Raw genomic sequence first — 18,853 nt, 5'->3', positions numbered from 1 at the left:
AGTATACTACACTTTTCTCTTATTTTACTGCGCACATACTCTTAGTACCTCTTCACAAACATATAATAAAACATTTAAAAGAACAAAATAAACAAACATAGAGTGTGGCCAACCATTAAAAAAATATTTTTGATTAATCCAATTGGCAGATATTCTATAAAAATGGTTTCTGCATTACCTGTTAGAGGAGCGCGCTCTCTTTTGAATGAAGGTCGAAAAGGCTCTATGGAGAATCCCTGCGATGGTGTCACTTGTCAGGCCTGAAATTAATCGTTGTGGGTCTTCTCAAAAAAGATTTCGATTTGCTGTTTTTTTCCCGGCCAATGCACCAAATTGTGGATGTTGTGGCTAACAAAAATGCTAAAAGCAAAGTAGTTCTCAGAGCCTTTATTAGCACAAGATGACAGCGTGATGACAGTCGCAGGAGAGTCTGCAGGTTTAACAGAACAACCAGCTTATATACCAAAGGAGCTGATCTATAAGGTCTACATCAAAGCATTCTTTACCAAACAGATAACAAATGAACATCCTGCTTCAGATGACTACTATATAAATTTACGACTACTGTATAAGTTTACAACTGCAATTGCTTAATTAGCAACCTCCTGAGTTCCATGGTCACTCAGAAGGCCAACTTAGGTCAACAGGAGGTCACAGGAGATAGCACAGAAACAACTGTTATTTCACTTTAACAGTGGCGGCTGGTCCATTATGGGCGGTGGGGCGCCGCCCCTCCTATCAATTTTGCAAATAAAATAAAAAAGTTTTAAGTTTAGCAAAATCATAACTTTCTTATGTACAGGTGTTTTTTACACTGGAGGGAGGGGGAGCGGAGGTGAAGGAGCGTGTCATTTTGTCCGCCTGGTTCACCTTGTGGTGTAACCGCTGTAACAGCTTCATAAATGTGTAGTTTTGTGCTCGGGGCGGCGAGGAGCAGCGCCCCAACCATCTAACCAATGGCGCTCTAACATGGTATAAAAACGTCACTGTATATCATTATTTCAACCAATCAGAGACGCGCAATAATAAATCTCCGATGGGCGCTGAGGCCAAGCGCCCATCGGAGAATTAACAGGTGAAAGACAAGGAAGCGTCTCCTGTAAACAAACACGAGTAGCCCATTGTTGGAGCAGCTCTGAGCTCACGGACCAGACCGGAGATGCTTCTGTTGTTTCCTGAGAGGAGGTGAAAGGATTTAGTCAAACTAAAGGACTTGGGACAACTTTCTTCCGTCAGAAGTCACGTCTAAACGGACTTTCCTAGAGGTAGCATTACGTTGCTAACTAGCTCATCTGCTTTAGCTACTGCTTGTTTATTTCACACTTTGGGACAACAAAGACTTGGACAGACAGTTATGTCCCAGGAGGTGGACATTTGATGGAGAGAAGATTCAGGACCATGAGCAGGAGCTACGACAGGAGAGGGGAACGTCATTCATTTACTGAGGGAAACAGAGGTGGAGCTCCAGGTGCCTTGGAGGAGGAGGACTCTCTTCTATACGTAAGCTGCACATTATTTCTGAGCGGATCATTTGTCTGACGGTTTATACTGGTTTAAACCTGTGGCTCTGACGCTCATAATGAAACCACAGCAGGTCTGGGACTAAAACTGTACATGAAATCAAGAGGAAACACCTCCTGCCTTTGTTCTGGTTCTGTTGGTGCAAAACACAAATCAGTGGTGCACAACACAAATATGTATAGTGACTATTGTTACACTTTAGTCAGAAATTATTTATTTTTTTGTTGAATAAAACTAAACGATATGTTTTGAATATATTCTACATAAAATAATAATATTAAAAGCCCCAAAGATAACTTTCTTTTTTAAGTTAAAAACAATGTTTATAAGTATCTTCTAAAATATTATTGAAGGTAGGTAGAGGCAACAGCCCCCCCTGGTTTTCACATCACCAGCCGCCACTGGATAAGAACATATTATATTATTTAGAAAACTGAAAACAAAAAGACACATATTTCCACAGCTGTAATAATTGAAAATACGTGAGAATTTATTTTTTATTTTTTTGTGTGTGCACAACCGTAAACACACATATTTATGAGGGCTTTAACTCACGATTAATCGAATAAATATTCAATTGCGATTAATTAAATTAATCGTGATTAATCGCATCATATGTTTTGACCGAATACACTGTGCTCACACTTGACCTGAAAGACAAAGCACTTGTATTAACTACATATTGTAAGCTAGGGGTCTCCAACCTATTCACATGGTGAGGTACTTTTATGTCACTAAAGCTAAAGGTTTGCAGATTCTGTCCAAATTTCAGCACCAAAATGTCTGTGTAGGCTCTCATTCGAACAGGATTTGTCCATCTGCAATGACGGTTCTTGAGTCATCTTCAGTACTCTGTAGTTGAAGCGTCAAAGGTTTCGCCTCTTATTCAAAAGGCTTCCTACAGTTTCAGCTAACCCGCAGACCAGATATAGACCACTGGGAGGAGTTTAGCTTGGCTCAGTCCCTCCCCCCTATTAACGGCTCCTCTCACCTGCAGGTAAACAACTTTGCAGTTTTAAGTCCTAATGACCTAACTCACATAAGTCAGTCTGAACGGCCCTAATCTCATCTGATCACAGCTAATTACCTGCCTATTGATCTGACCTGGCCTGAGCCTCATTAGCAGTGTTGGACAAGTTACTTTAAAATTGTAATATATTCTATATTAGTAATTATTACAGCATTACAGCATTAAAAATGTAATATGTTTGTATTACATATTACTGTTTCAAAAATATGGCTGAGTTACACTACTTTTAGTTCAGGGATGTAGCACCAAAATCTGGGCCCAATAGGTACAAACAAAAGTTGTTTTGGCAATGGAGATAATCGTCCCTCCATGACGCAAACTTGCCTCCCCCTTATGTAGGTTATGTTGGATACAATTACCTTTAAAAAGTACATTTATTTAATCATCCATGTAAGGCTTAATTCTTGTCAAAGAATATTCTCTAAAGCTCCTTATTTTAGCCCATGCAGACTCGTGAGGAAACCCACTAACGGCCTAAATTGCACTGTTTTAACTTGGATTAGTAATACCTACTTCCAACATAAAGAAAACGTCCTGCTTGAAGTAAGGGCTAATGTACAGAACGCTGGTCATTATTGGGAAAATAAGTACAGACAGGGTGAGTTTTGTTTTGCCCTGAAGGTACTTATTTTCCCAATAATGATCAGCATTCTATACATTTTCCTGCTTATTATACAGCCATTTGCAAACTGAACACACACAACATAAACTTCGTACACTTTTATGAAGGCCAAAAGGTTTATTTAATGACTTACGCTGCAAATAGTTTCCAAAAGTTTGCGCGTTGCTTGGCAACGTTTGGCGAACGTCTGGGGGTTCACACATAACGACTGAGAATTGTAAGAGCGAACACACTACACGATTCTGACAAACAGCTCGTCTGTCCTCTCTACGGCTTCGAAAACTGACCCCAAATCCGCAAAGATAGGCCTGTGTTTGTGAGCGTGGGATAACATTTGTGTCCCGATTGGTCAACAGTGTCAACAATGTCAACAACAGTGTCAACAATGTAGTAGCAGTGCTAGGCTACTGCTACTATGAAGCCTTCAACTTGGCTATAGTTCTGTCCAATGGAGATAAAAGTTGGCGACATGAAGAAGCGGGACGTATTTCAGTGGATTTAATAAGAAAAGGAGACGGGCGTCAGCCTCGAGATGGAGGAGACAGCGGTGAAAGCGGGGGGGCTAGCCACCGTTTGCAGCGAGGTGAAGCTGAACACTGTGGTCATACCGCCTTTGCTATGCCCAATCCCGTCAGACCTTGGAAGCTAAGCAGGGAAGGGCCTGGTCGGTACTTGGATGGGAGACCGTTTGGTAACACCAGGAAGCCTAGCGAATGTAGTGAGTGAGTGGTTGGTGGTGGTCGGAAGGGCCGATGGCGCAGACTGGTTGCCTCGCTTCTGTCAGTCTACCCCAGGGCAGCTGTGGCTACAATAGTAGCTTACCACCACCAAGTATGGAATGAATGAATAATGCAATGTAAAGCGTCTTTGAGTGTCCAGAAAAGCGCTATATAAAACCGATGCATTATTATTATTATTATTATTACTGTTTTTCTGTCTTTATATCACTCTGTCATTCACATTTGGGACGGTAAAATCACCCACGTTTCTCCCGTGCATCCAAAATCGGGCTTAAAAATCAAACATGTTCGATTTCCTACGACTGGAGTCTAGTCGCGTCTTTCTATCGCCCACACTACACGATTCGAACGTCAGTCCAGTCGTGACCCCCAACACACTACGCGACCCGACTCCGTGTGACTTCCCACGACTAGACGCGACTCGATTAGACTCTGCACGACTGAGAATTAGAGCGAAATCGGGCATAAAAGTCGTGTAGTGTGTGCTGACCTTTAGATGACGGTGCAGTTGGAGGAATGGTGGTGAATCTCTGGATAAGTTGAAAGTCGAACTCACGTTAACTTCACGAGCGATTCCCCCAACTTCTCTCGCAGTGACGGGGACAGAGATAGTGTCCGCTACTACGTACGTGCAGAATGATATGAAAGACCTGTATTACAAGCCCAAATTCCGTATATATATGATTCCTATTGGCAGCGGTCATTATTTTTTTCAGAGGTCCTCTATCAAAAAATAATGACCGGTAGAACATTGGAAAATCCCATTCAAATCAATGGAGCGTTCTACTTTTGTTGTGAAGAGCCGTATAATAAGTCAATATAATAACTTGAAATGCATGATTTATTTGCATAATCTAATTTGTTGTTAGATTTGAGATTTGAGATTTTATCATTTCTCCAGGTTTTAAATGGTCAAAATTGATCCAAGGACGGCTGAGAAACATCCTGTTCACATCAAACATCCAAGAACCAGGCTGTTTAAATGCACACGTGGTGTTTCAAACAATGTTTTCATTGAAAATTGTCATTGAAACTGAGATATTTAGGCATTTGCCTCTTCACATAACGTTAGTGCCTGTAGAGGAGAGCAGAGGAGAGAGGAGTTAATCAGAAAGGAGAGTGTTTCATAAAACACGCATTTTCTCCATTTCGAGAAAAAAATCTGTGATTTTGATCAAACTATCCTCTGTTTAGCTTAGATTTCTCAGGTGAGGCACGTAGAATTAAACTGTTTTCACCTAATATTACTGTTGAATATAAGTATGAGAGAAAAATGTATCGCCCTGATGTGAGATCCATCAACAAAAAAGCTGTTTAGTTTCTGTGCGAAATATAATGCGAAACCATGCTGTGTTCCACAGAGATGTGCACTTGGAGAGAGAGCCCCAGGAGGCGCTGCATCTTTAGTTTAATATTGACTTGATTTACAATCCGTCAAAATGACGGACGGCCTTAAACAATTTCCATCAAAGTTAAAAATATTACGTAAATGAGTATTTTCAGATAATGTAACCTCTGACGCCGCCATGTTTATTTCCCATACCGACTTTGAAGCTAAGCAGGGAAGTGCCTGGTTAGAACTGGGATGGGAGACCGTTCCTCGGAAGCTAAGCAGGGAAGGGCCTGATTAGGACTGGGATGGGAGACCGTTTGGGAACACCAGGAAGCCTGGCGACAGTACTAAGTGTGTGCGTGGTTGGTGTTGGGGGCTGATGTGCGCAGACTGGTTGCCTGACCATGAATAATGCACCAAATTGTTAGGCGACTTTGAGCGTCTGGAAAAGCGCTATAATGCATTATTACTCTTATTATTATTATTACATCCGCGGCCGGACCCCACGTGACGGTTCCACCGGCCACGGGCATTGGCCACGGGTCCATATGGACCGCAGTGCTGCTGTCCGAGGACAACCCGCTGTCACAAAAACGCGAGTGCACGACATCTGACTGCCGTGCGTGTGCGCGCATCCTAACAGGGCGATGTGTGTGTGCGCGCGTGTGTGTGTGTTCGTGCGTGTGTGTATGTATGTGTGCGCGCGCATCCAAACAAGGCGATGTGTGCGCGTGTGTGTATGTGTGTGCGTGCGTGCCCAAACCCTGCTCAAACACGAGCCTCTAATCACACGCGCTGCTCCGACTGATTTATCCTCCGTGTGAGTAAAAGCGAAAATTAAACTACCAGTTAACGAGCGCATGGCCTGCACTGCGTAGTTTTTTTTCTTTTTTTTTACTTTGCTGCTGTACCATTTGTTTTCTATTTTGCTTTCACGTATTGTGAGCCCAGAGGTACATTTTCTTCTAAAGCAGCTTTGAAAGCATTGCCAATTTTATTGTAAGGTTATAAATACTGTCTAACAACGATCATTAGGCTATTTCAGTTCAAAACCAACTTATTACTTTTTTGATTGCACACTACCGTGATGCACCAAACCGCGGGTCCTGCACCGTGAACCAAACCGTTAGAGCTGAACCCCTAATATTTATCCATAATTCTTCCACTGTCTCTTGAATCCTGTTCCCCGAGTTGAGCGAAAATATTGTCGTTGTAGTTTATAAGAAAGGAGCACGGGTGCATCAAACACTCCAATTGCAGTTTGTTTGAAAAATGTTTTGGCCTTCATTCTTTTACACATTTGTAGTGGCCATAGTTTTTGGAATGGGTTGGGAACCACTGGTCTACAGCTGAGCTGTGTGACGGGTTGGACATTTCTTTGTAATCACTCACAATCTCAGAATATCAAATGTGGAGACTAGCGAGGCCCGGCCGAAGGCCGGGTCTCAGCTAGTATATATATATATACACTGCGTTCCAAATTATTATGCAAATTGGATTTTTGTGTCAAAAAGGTAAAAAAAACAAAACAATAATAATGAAACTCATGGATGGTATCGTGTCTTGGGGCTCTATGAATCACTGACATTAATCTCAGAGATCTGGGATGATTAGTTTTCAGGTGAAGCCCAGTTAAGGGAAAAACTACTGAAAAAGGGTGTTCCACTTTATTATGCAGATCATCATTTTCAAGCAATATGGGAAAGAAAAAGGGACTTTCTGCTGATGAAAAGCATGAAATAGTTGAATGCCTTGGTCTAGGTATGAAAACCTTCGATATTTCATGAAAGATTAAGTGTAATCATCGTACTGAGAAGAGATTTGTGGATGATTCAGAGCACACTCCGTTTTGTGATGATAAAGGCACAATGAGGACAGTTTCTGCGAGACAAACACATCAGATTATGAGAACAGATGCCACAAAGCAGCATACAGGTATTTGAAGCTGCTGGTGCCTCTGGAGTCCCCCAAACATCAAGGTGTAGGACCCTCCAGAGGCTGCAGTTGTGCATAAACCTTCTATCCGGGCCTCCCCTAAACGTTTAATTGAATGCTGATGAACAGAAACGGCTGCAGTGGCTCAGAAATACATGAGGACTCATTTTCAAACAGTCTTGTTCACTGATGAGCGCCGTGTAGCCCTGGATGGTCAAATCAATGGAGTAATGGATGGCTGGTGAATGGCCACAATGTCCCAACAAGGCTGTGACGTCAGTAAGGAGAGGGCGGAGTCATGTTTTGGGCCAGAATCATGGTGAGAGAGCTGGTCGGCCCCATTACGCCCTTTTAGGCTCCCTGAAGGTGTGAAAATGACCTTTGAAAAATATGTGGAGTTTCTGACTGACCACTGTCTTCTATGCTACAAAAAGAAGAGCCTTGCTTTCCCGAACAAAATCCTCTTCATGCATGACAACGCACCATGTCCTGCTGTAGAGAATACCTCTGCATCACTGGCTGCTATGGGCAAAAAAGGAGAGAAACTCATGATGTGGACACCCTCCTACCCTGACCTCAACCCTGTTGAGAACCTTTGGAGCCTCAACAAAAAAAACTTCTATGAGGGTGGGAGGCAGTTTTCATCCAAACGACAGTTCTGGGAGGTTATTCTAACATCCTGCAAAGAAATCCAAGCAGAAACTGTCCAAAAACTTAAAATTTTAAGGGATTTAAGAATGTTGAAGCTGCTATCACACAAGGGCTCCTATGGTAAAATATAACCTGACCTGTTAATATTTTTTTGATTGAAATAGCTTTTGATTTCAGTAAATATGACTTCCTAATGCTACAAATTCAACATATGACAATTTTCAGTTAATTACAAGCTTTAAAATGTATTGAAACGATGAGTTGCATAATAACTTGGAACAGTGGATTTTGAGGTTTTTACTATATTTATTTTTGAAAAAAATACTGTTATCACTAGGAAAATTTTTCCACCACATTTAAATGATCCTCTACCAGTTAAAGACTTAAAAATTATGCTGACTCTCATTTGAGTTGACAATTTAGAAAATCTTAGAAAAATGTCATTTGCATAATAATTTGGAACGCAGTGTATATACACTGCTCACAAAAACTTAGGGCACACTCAAAAAACACATCCTAGATGTCAATCAATTCGATTTTTCGGATGAAAATCTTTATTCATAGTGTAGGGCAATGTGTTGAGAACAAAATAACATAAGAATGATACATGGAAATCAAATTCTCAGCCCCTGGAGGTCTGGATCCAAAATTATAGTCAAAATCAAAGTGACAAATCAGGTCACTGGTTGATCCAAATTCTGTAGAAATTCCTCCAAACGAGTCTGTATCATCCTCAGTCGTGTGTGTGGCCTCCACGTGCCTGAATGCACTCCCTACAACGCCTGGGCATGCTCCTGATGAGACCACGGATGTCCTCCTGAGGGATCTCCTCCCAGACCTGAATTAGAGCATCAGTCAGCTCCTGGACAGTCTGTGGTGCGACGTGGCGTTGATGGATGGACCGAGACATGATGTCCCAGATGTGCTCTATTGGATTTAAGTCTGGGGAACGGGCAGGCCAGTCCATAACATCAATACCTTCATCATGCAGGAACTGCTGACACACTCTTGCCACATGTGGCCTGGCATTATCAGGCATCAGAAGGAACCCAGGGCCCACAGCACCAGCATATGGTCTTACAATAGGTCTGAGGATCTCATCCCGGTCCCCAATGCCAGTCAGGGAACCTCTGGCTCGCACATGGAGGGCTGTGCGGCCCTCCAATGAAATGCCTCCCCAGACCATCACTGACCCACCACCAAACCGGTCATGCTGGATGATGTTGCAGCAGCAGAACGTTCTCCAGGGCGTCTCCAGACTCTGTCACGTCTGTCACATGTGCTCAGGGTGAACCTGCTCTCATCCGTGAAGAGCACAGGGCACCATTGGCCAATCTGCCAATCGCTGTGTTCTTGGGCAAATGCCAATCGGGCTGCACGGTGTTGGGCAGTAAGCACCGGCCCAACTTGTGGACGTCGGGCCCTCATACAGATAGCGGTCCTGCTGCTGGGTTGTTGACCTCGGTCGGCCCCCCCCAGGTCTCCTAGTGTACTGGCCTGTCTCCTGGTATCTCCTCCATGCTCTGGACACTGCGCTGGGAGACACAGCAAACCTTCTTGCCATAGCACGAATGGACGTGCCATTTTGGATGAGCATCACTCCCTGAGCGACTTCTGTGGGTTGTAGATGCCTCCTCATGATACCTCTAGTGGTGAGAACACTGGAAAAATGCAAAAGTGTTCCAAAAATACGGCACAAAGGATGAAGACAGGGAAATGGTCTGTGGTCACCACCTGCAAAACCATTCCTCTTTTGTGATCTTGCTAATTGCCTCTCATTTCCACCTGTTGTCTGTTTAATTTCCACAACACCAAGTGAAATTGATTCACAATAAGCGTGGCTTCCTAACTGGACAGTCTGATATCCCAGAAATTTGACTGACTTGGAGTTACATTGTGTTTTTTGAGTGTGCCCTAAGTTTTTGTGAGCAGTGTATATATATATATATATGCTGTGTCTCCCAGCGCAGTGTCCAGAGCATGGAGGAGATACCAGGAGACAGGCCAGTACACCAGGAGACCTGGGGGGGGGGCCGACCGAGGTCAACAACCCAGCAGCAGGACCGCTATCTGCTCATTTGTGCACACAGAAACAGGAGAAGCACTGCCCGAGCCCTACAAAATGACCTCCAGAGGGCCACAAATGTGCATGTTGGTACTCAGACGGTCAGAAACCGACTCCGTGAGGGTGGTATGAGGGCCCGACGTGCACAAGTTGGGCCGGTGCTTACTGCCCAACACCGTGCAGCCCGATTGGCATTTGCCCGAGAACACAGCGATTGGCAGATTGGCCAATGGTGCCCTGTGCTCTTCACGGATGAGAGCAGGTTCACCCTGAGCACATGTGACAGACGTGACAGAATCTGGAGACGCCCTGGAGAACGTTCTGCTGCTGCAACATCATCCAGCATGACCGGTTTGGTGGTGGGTCAGTGATGGTCTGGGGAGGCATTTCATTGGAGGGCCGCACAGCCCTCCATGTGCTAGCCAGAGGTTCCCTGACTGGCATTGGGGACCGGGATGAGATCCTCAGACCTATTGTAAGACCATATGCTGGTGCTGTGGGCCCTGGGTTCCTTCTGATGCCTGATAATGCCAGGCCACATGTGGCAAGAGTGTGTCAGCAGTTCCTGCATGATGAAGGTATTGATGTTATGGACTTGCCTGCCCTTCCCCAGACTTAAATCCAATAGAGCACATCTGGGACATCATGTCTCGGTCCATCCATCAACGCCACGTCGCACCATAGACTGTCCAGGAGCTGACTGATGCTCTCATCCAGGTCTGGGAGGAGATCCCTCAGGAGGACATCCGTGGTCTCATCAGGCGTTGTAGGGAGTGCATTCAGGCACATGGAGGCCACACACACTACTGAGGATGATACAGACTCGTTTTGAGGAATTTCTACAGAATTTGGATCAACCAGTGACCTGATTTGTCATTTTGATTTTAACTATAATTTTGGATTCAGACCTCCAGGGGCTGATAATTTGATTTCCATGTATCATTCCTATGTTATTTTGTTCTCAGCACATTGCCCTACACTATGAATAAAGATTTTCATCCGAAAAATCGAATTTATTGACATCTAGGATGTTTTTTTTGAGTGTGCCCTAGGTTTTTGTGAGCAGTGTATATATATATATATATATGTATATATAGTGGCGGCTGGTGATGTGAAAACCAGGGGGGGCTGTTGCCTCCATAGATATGTGATTTCTATGGGTGCCTCTATCTACCTTCAATTATATTTTACTTAGAAACATTGTTTTTAACTTCAAAAAGAAAGTTATCTTTGGGGCATTTAATGTTATTATTATACGCAGAATATAATCATACTAAACTATTTTTAATCAGTTTTATGAATTTATGCTTTTGGAAAATAATTTTTCTGACTAAATGAAATAAAAGTGTAAAGATAGTCACTATGCATATTTGTGTTGTGCACCACGGATTTGTGTTTTGCACCAACAGAACCAGAACAAAGGCAGGAGATGTTTCCTCTTTGATTTCATGTACAGTATTAGACTCTGACCTGCTATGGTTTCATTATGAGCCTTCAGAGCCACAGGTTTAAACCCTTATAAACCGTCAGACAAATGATCCGCTCAGAAATAATGTGCAGCTTACGTGTTGAAGAGAGTCCTCCTCCTCCGTAGCACCTGGAGCTACACCTCTGTTTCCCCCAGTGAATGAATGACCCCTCTTCTGTCGTAAACTCCTCACAGTCCTGAATCTTCTCTCCATCAAATGTCCTCGTCCTGGGACATAACTGTCCAAGTCAGCGAGGGTTGTCCCAAAGTGTGAAATACACAAGCAGTTGCTAAAGCAGACGAGCGAGTTAGCATCGTAGACGTGACTTCTGACTGAAGAAAGTTGTCAAAAGTCCATTAGTTTGACTAAATCCTTCTCTCAGGAAACAACACGAAGCTTCTCCGGTCTTTTCTTCGATCGTCCGTGAGCTCAGAGCTGCTCCCAACAACAAGCTCCTCGTGTTTGTTTACAGGAGACGCTTCCTCGTCTTTCACCTGTTAAATCCCCGATGGGCGCTGAGGCCAATCGGGGATTTATTCTTGCGTGTCTCTGATTGGTTGAATTAATGATATACAGTGACGTTTTTATACCATAGTATAGCGCCATTGGTTAGATAGCGTGGGCTCTGTTCCTCGCCGCCCCAAGCACAAAACTACACTACTCCTTTACCTCCACTCCCCCTCCCTCAGTGTATAAAACACCTGTACAGAAGACAGTCATGATTTTGCTAAACTCAAAACTTTTTTATTTTTTTTACTTGCAAAATTGATAGGAGGAGCGGCGCCCCACCACCCATAATGGACCAGCCGCCACTGTATAAACCTGTCTCCCAGCCGTTAATTAAGATCGTGGTGCTTAGCACGATTGGGAGCCCTCCTTACCTCGTGTGGCACAAAAAGATCTGCAGAGTAATGTAGCTGCGGAGGGCTTTAGCGGCTTTTGGCGATCAAAAAAATAAAATAAAAATCAGAGTGCCCTCTGCTGGCGAACAAATAACCTTTTCTCTTATTTTTTTTCCAACACCCCTCGAGGTCGACTTGGGATCAGTCTGCAGTCTACCAGTAGACCGTGATAAACTTGTTTGGCACCCCTCCATTAAAGGTCATATATCATGCAAAATCGACTTTCTGGTGCTTTTAACCATGTTGTTATGCAATTTTCTTATCAAAAACACCCCAGAGTGGTTTTTGGCTTCATTCATGCAGTTCTCAACAATCCTCCTGAATCCTGCTCTCTGAGCAGCTGCTCCGCCCTCTGCTGGAAAACCACTGACTTTTTTACATCATACTGTCAAACAGGAAGAAAGTGCCTGAACAGATGTCATGTTTGCACTGAAAGTTGTGAGGAAGGACCTCTTTCTAACCTACTCTGGACACACCTGTTCTTTTTCCTTCCCTACCAATAACATCACGGAGAAAAAGCGCATTTGGTTATGAGAGGACAGACTTTATTCAGCCTTCCTACAGAAGAGGACACTCGCCAGACTTTGGAATTTCTTTCCGGGATTCGGCGACTATAGTGTTTTTCTTTGACTGTCTCTTGGCTAACCTTCGCTGGAATCAAAGTGGATTAAGTTTTAGAACCAACGCGAGTCCCAGAACATAAACACCGGATGGAGCGGCCAGGACAGAGCGGAGTCAATCAAAACGCGTGTAGTGTGTGTTATGGATCTACGAAGCTGTGTTGCAGAAGTCAACTCCTTATAGCTGCATTGTGAAGTAACTTCACTTATTACTGTGATATTTATATTTCTTTTACTGCTAATTTTGCATGAGTGGATTAGCTCGGAGAGAGGGGACGGAGTTAACTGAATCGGAGCGTTGTGTCTTCCGGGTTTGCAAAATACCCCCAGGAAATACTTATATTTCTCACAAAAATAGTACTTCATAGTGGTAGAGGTACAATATATCATATATCATATAAATGCCTATACTTTACTTTGGGATTGAAGAATTATAAAATATATACAAGGTTTTATACTGTTTTTTACTCTTATTACTGTTTAGTTTGACTTAACAAAATGTATGCGAAGTATTCTCAGTTCTCTGTTACAGCGGAAAAGTACCAGAACACCAAAGTGTGTGAGCACAGAACCCCCGTGCCCCATAAAGAAATAAACAAGCGCCTTATCAGATGCCACATTCCACTGAAGAGATCAAATGGGGGGCACGGGGCAGAGCTAAGTGATGCAGCGGAAGCACTGGAGCCAATGGAACCAATGAGATTTAGTTTTAGGCTCATGAATATTCCAATGTTTAATGTGATACAAATACTCTGCTTTCTTAAGTTTTAACCCAGTCTCTCCTATGGCAATGGACAGCTGGTAGACTCAATGTTAGGGAACTAGGAAAGCAGAGCTCTGTATTAGATGACCTGTTAGGGAAATAAACCTTCGTGATTTAATCTCCTGAATTTTGGTCATCTATATGCTGGTATGTGTTATTAGCTGGTAGTGTAGCGTTGTTTGTCAATAACTCTTCTTCCAGTGTTGAACACGCCTGGTGTTGTCCGCCGTTTGGGTAATTAACTAGGATACAAAACGGGAATAGTGTTTAATAATGTTTATAGTTTAAAGGAAGTGGACAACACAGGAGAAGGAGTGAAAAACTCCTGACTCAACAGGATGTTATAATAGCATGATACAGATCCTTTAAAATAAACTTTGTCTATTGCATCTGCTGTTGAGGCATGTTTGTCCCAGTTCCTCTGAGTCTTTAAGTGCTAATATCATTTATTTCATATGGCCAAAAACAGTTGGATAGCATATTAAAGGGGGGGTATTATGCAAAAATGACTTTTTCAAGCTTTACATCATGTTATTAAGTCATTCCCTCATTAAAAACATGCCTGAAGTGTTGCCTTAGCACATTCACGTATTTTCGAGTAGTCTGTAAAAACTCTGATGGCGGCCATTTTAGGGATAAAACGCCTGATTCCTTCAGGAAACGCCCTCGACCTCCAGGATACGCCTCCGACCTTTCGTCACCAACCGAGTAACCAACCACTGCTCCTCAGCAGAACCCCCTCCCCGCACTGTGTAGCCCTAAGATGTAAACAGCGTCATCATGGAGGATTAGCTTCATGTGTTGTGAACCGGAGCCACAGCAGACTTTTACAAAGACACACATCAGTGTTTCTGTTATCTAAACACCCAGGATTAAAACCGGTGACAAGAACACTTGTTTCAGTGTCTGGTTCTGCGCTGGGCCTTGATGATGCACAGAGCCTCCGGAGAAAGCTAATGCTAAGCTAAACCTCGAGTCATCACGTGAAAACGAGAAATATGCACAAATAAAGTCAATAAAACCACCACACACATAAAGAACCGTTTAACAATGATCACACACGGAGCCTGGCTTGTTGATTTGGAAGTTTATTGCTCACATTTCATCTACAATGGGTCATAGCCGAGTAGCTTTCTCCCGGAGCTAACAAGCTAGCCGCGACAAGCTAACGGGAAAATTCACTGAATACAAGCAGCATATATTATGCATTGAAAACGTCACTAAAACAGGCAACTGCTTGAAGCAGCCTTAATGATGATCACACACGGAGCCTGGCTTGTTGATTTCGTAGTTTACTGCTCACATTTCATCTACAGTGAGTCGTAGCCGAGTGGTTTTCTCCCGGGGCTAAGGCACTATTAGCCGCGACAGGCTAACAACCTTCACCTTCACAACATTCATTGAAAACAGGCAGCATATTATGCACAAATAACGTCAATAAAGCAGGCAACTACTCGAAGCAGCCTTTACGATGATCACACAATGAGCCTGGCTTTACACATTTGTGGTTTATTGCAGACTTTTCATCAACAATGAGCTGTAGTCGATTATAACAAGCTAACGGGTAACCTCGAAAAACCATTGTCCACCTGCGGAGATAATGTCCGTCTTTTGAATCGTATGGGCTCCTGCAGATCCTGGTGTCGTCCATGGGGGTATAGTTAGAGATCCATAGGGCATGGCAGATGCAAAGAGAGAGCCTCCAAACAGCAGTTATTTTTCAGGCAAGAGCCCCTTCCAAGCGTCCGGTGTGGAAGGTTCGTCTCCAAATAATATCCGGTGTGGCCATTGTTCACAAAGTGATAAACAGTAGCTCCTTTCCAACAATAAAAATAAAAATGCACCGATCGTAGTTTCAATACTTGAGACAACGAGCGCAGTGTTGTTGTGATGCCACAGACAGCGTGTGGAGGGGGCGTGTCGGAAAAGGTCAGAGGTTCTTAAAGAGACAGAGGCCTATTTCAAGTCATTCGCTACCACAATTTTGAAAGAGCAATTTTATACAAGGTAGTTATTCTAATTTACTGCATTGACAGACCAACAGAAGGTTTCGTCATCATTGTAGTGTGCTATAGACTGGTGCTATGTGGCTGAAAAAAGCATAATACCCCCTCTTTAAGGTATTGATCCGGGCACCACGGTGGCGCAGCGGTTAGCACTCGTGCTGCACAGCTTGAAGTAAAAGTACTGAGTTTGATCCACGGCCGGGGCCTTCCTGTGTGGAGTTTGCATGGACTACCAATGTCTGTGTAGGTTCGGGCACTCCAGGTTCCCCTCCCACTAAAAACATGTGCAATAGGCCAGGATCAATGAGAGTGTGTTAGGGAGCGCGAGTTGGGAACAACAGACGGAAATGAGCCTATGTGTGTTCATTAACATGCACTGTCCCAACCAAATAAACAAATAAATACAATCTGAATGCATGAGTGTTTACGTACAAGCAATTCATGCTCACCATGTTCTGAAATGAGAGATCTAAAATACTCAAATGTTCTATTTTGATAATCCACAGCTACATGGGTTGGAGGAGGCTTCATTGTGGGCATCCCTGAGATGGTCTACACCCCATCCATGGGACTGACCTGGGTAATCCTCATGCTCGGGGCATATTCTGTTTCATATCTACTTTGTAAGTATTTTTTCATTTTATTATTCACATTCAGCATAGCTTGGTAAAATAGGAGCAAAGACCAGCAAGATGGCTGCATTTATCAGAATCTTATCAAAATTGCATCTAGAATAGTTGTAGCACATCGCAAATACTGCTGTTAATTAGGCAATACAATGTTCTTTGCAACCAAGCAAATTTCCCGTACGGGCAAACATTTTATTGCATCTACATCGGGGGTTTGAGCTGGAATGTTGCGATTTGGGACATTTCAACCAGCACAATTCTCAACTAGACTGCAATTGCCTTAACGGAAAACTCCAAAATGGCAGCAAACATGAATCATCTTAATGTCCGTGAAACTATTGGTATCGTTTGCTGTTGCCAGCCAGGGCGTATTGGGCGTGATCATGTTTTGTGGGCCGGATAAAAGACCCACTAATTCATATTTAAAGTGCACCATTTGGCAACTATTTCCTTCTCCCATTTCAGGTGGCTTTATTTTTGCTAAACCATTACGAGACCAAAAGTGTGTGACCATGATAGATCCGTTCTGCAGGAAGTACGGAAAAGGCTTCACAGCAGTCATGTGTTTTGCCTCGATGTCTCTTGACGTGCTGTTTATGGCTTCAACACTCATCGGTTTGGGTAAGGAACAATTCAGTGAAAGACCTTGGTGTTAGCCGAATGGTAAAGTCAGTTTTGGGGTATTTTCAACCATGAAACATGACAGAACTTGACAGCCAACTTGTTTTATACTTCTTAGATATCAGGTATTCTGTTCTTCAGTCAAGGCTTTAGGCGTCATAATGTGCAGTTGTGCTCAAAAGTTTATATACCCTGGCCGAATTTGAGATGTTTTTGGCCATTTTTCACTGAATGTGATTGTGGCATGTGTGGCGGTAGGCCCTCACATCCACCGGCAGCCTATTACGCGCCACCTGAACCTTTAAGAGGAGGTATCCTCACCTGCCGCCCCCCTTGGTCGCCTCTGACGTCACCCGCCGTTTGGGAGCTGAGCACGAGGAGTGGAGCCTTGTCCTTACGAGCCTTGATCCTATTAACCTTAAAACGTGTTCCAACTAAAATCTTCCTCAGACAATGGGATTCAGAGTGCGTGTTTACCAACTCTGTGTTGCCGTGGCGCACCGCACAAGGCTCCGCGCTCCACTTTTACACCTACGGCCCGTGCTACATGCTCGGCATAGTCAAAAGCTTCGGTAAGCCACCTCGTTTCCAAATAAACATTGGTTTTAGGTCAACATCTTCTAACCTTCCGCTGTCTTTAGTAGTGGCGTCACGTTGAAGCAGGGTAATTCCCCTCTTGTGCGGTGCCTCGTTCGAAAGAAACCTCTGGTAAGTATTCTAATCCTCAAAACAAAATGAAATGTATCTACTATATTAGCTCATTTTTCTATTTTTTGGGCACTTGGGATACGGCCACCTTTTTGATTGCCATCTATAGGCTATGGCTGGCGCGCTGCGTACGCTTTGGTAGGTATTTTTGGTGTTTTGCCTCTCGTGCTACGTATGGTTATGGACATTCTTACAGGATATTGATTCCCCAAATTTCATCTCTAGGACTGGCATCCTCGCGGGTCTCTCCTCCTCCCCCATCGTTTCCTCCGTTGCCCATTTGAGTTTTCCTTCAGCGTCTCCTTAGTTAGTTACGCACCACAACAACAACAAAAAAACACTGTTGTTGGATCCTAGGGTCTTGTTCACCAGCGCCGCCGTCGGGCCGGACCGCGGCCGCAAAAGGCTGTGCCGAAATTGCGCCCGTGGATCCACGCGCATCACGGGTAGGGCCTTCGGGCACATGAACATTTTGGGGCTGCTGTATTGAGGGCATACGTGCAATAAACTTTGTGTTCACCTGGTATTTTTAACAGAATGAAAAAGTAGCCTACTGAATTTCATCTACTCAATGTTTGCATTTTTTGTTTGTCTCTGTTTTTACAGTTATAAAATAAATGCTGTATATTTTCTATATTTTTGGTCTACTTGTCCACTCTATCCCTTATCTGCGCGAGCCTTATGTGTATAAGTGTCCCTGGCACTAGTCTACTCCAGGGTGGCATTGTTCGGAAGTGATTTGATTGAACAAATAAGTAAAACTGCCCCTCCGGCCATTACACATGCTCTGGTTGTGTTCTCGGGCAGCTCTGTGGAATTTTGAATGTTTTAAGCTTTCCAGACGGACTGATGTAGCCTGGCCTTAGCCATCCGCAAACTCTGGTCAATTATCATTTCCCTACATGTACGTCTGGGCTTGATCTCAGTGGCTGCGTTACATCAGTTGATTTTCTACCTACCATTCAGTGAGCGGGGAGGCGGGGCTTGTAGGTGACGTCAAGCATTTGCGCCGATTTACGGGTTGTAGTTTGGCAATGGCGGTGGATACGAAAGTAATCGAAGCTCTTCTATCCGTCCTGACTCAAATATCCAGAAATTAAAATTGAAGCCTTGGAACGTGCAAGGAATGCTCCCAAGAGTTATAATGGCTTGCTTCACTCACTCGGGCTCATTACATACGTCACGACCAAACGCTAGCGAATATCAGTCATTTCAAAGGAGTTCACCCCTCCCACCTG

At 43.7% G+C, this 18,853-nt stretch overlaps 1 protein-coding gene across 1 annotated transcript in view; it reads left to right on the top strand.

Moving 5' to 3' along the window:
* The window catches only part of LOC306965122 (high affinity choline transporter 1-like), a gene marked incomplete at both ends in the record, with an annotated part of 54,753 nt that overhangs the window by 15,154 nt on the left and 20,746 nt on the right, over positions 1–18,853 (top strand). Inside the window, 2 exons of the mRNA XM_079559365.1 lie at positions 16,164–16,280; positions 16,752–16,907. Coding sequence (XP_079415491.1) covers positions 16,164–16,280; positions 16,752–16,907 — 273 coding nt within the window. The remainder of the gene's footprint in view (positions 1–16,163; positions 16,281–16,751; positions 16,908–18,853) is intronic.

The sequence above is a fragment of the Gobius niger genome (genome assembly GCF_951799975.1).
Source record: "Gobius niger genome assembly, chromosome: 7".
In the NCBI taxonomy this organism is placed as follows: Eukaryota; Metazoa; Chordata; class Actinopteri; order Gobiiformes; family Gobiidae; genus Gobius; species Gobius niger.
This window is presented reverse-complemented; position numbering and strand designations above follow the sequence as displayed.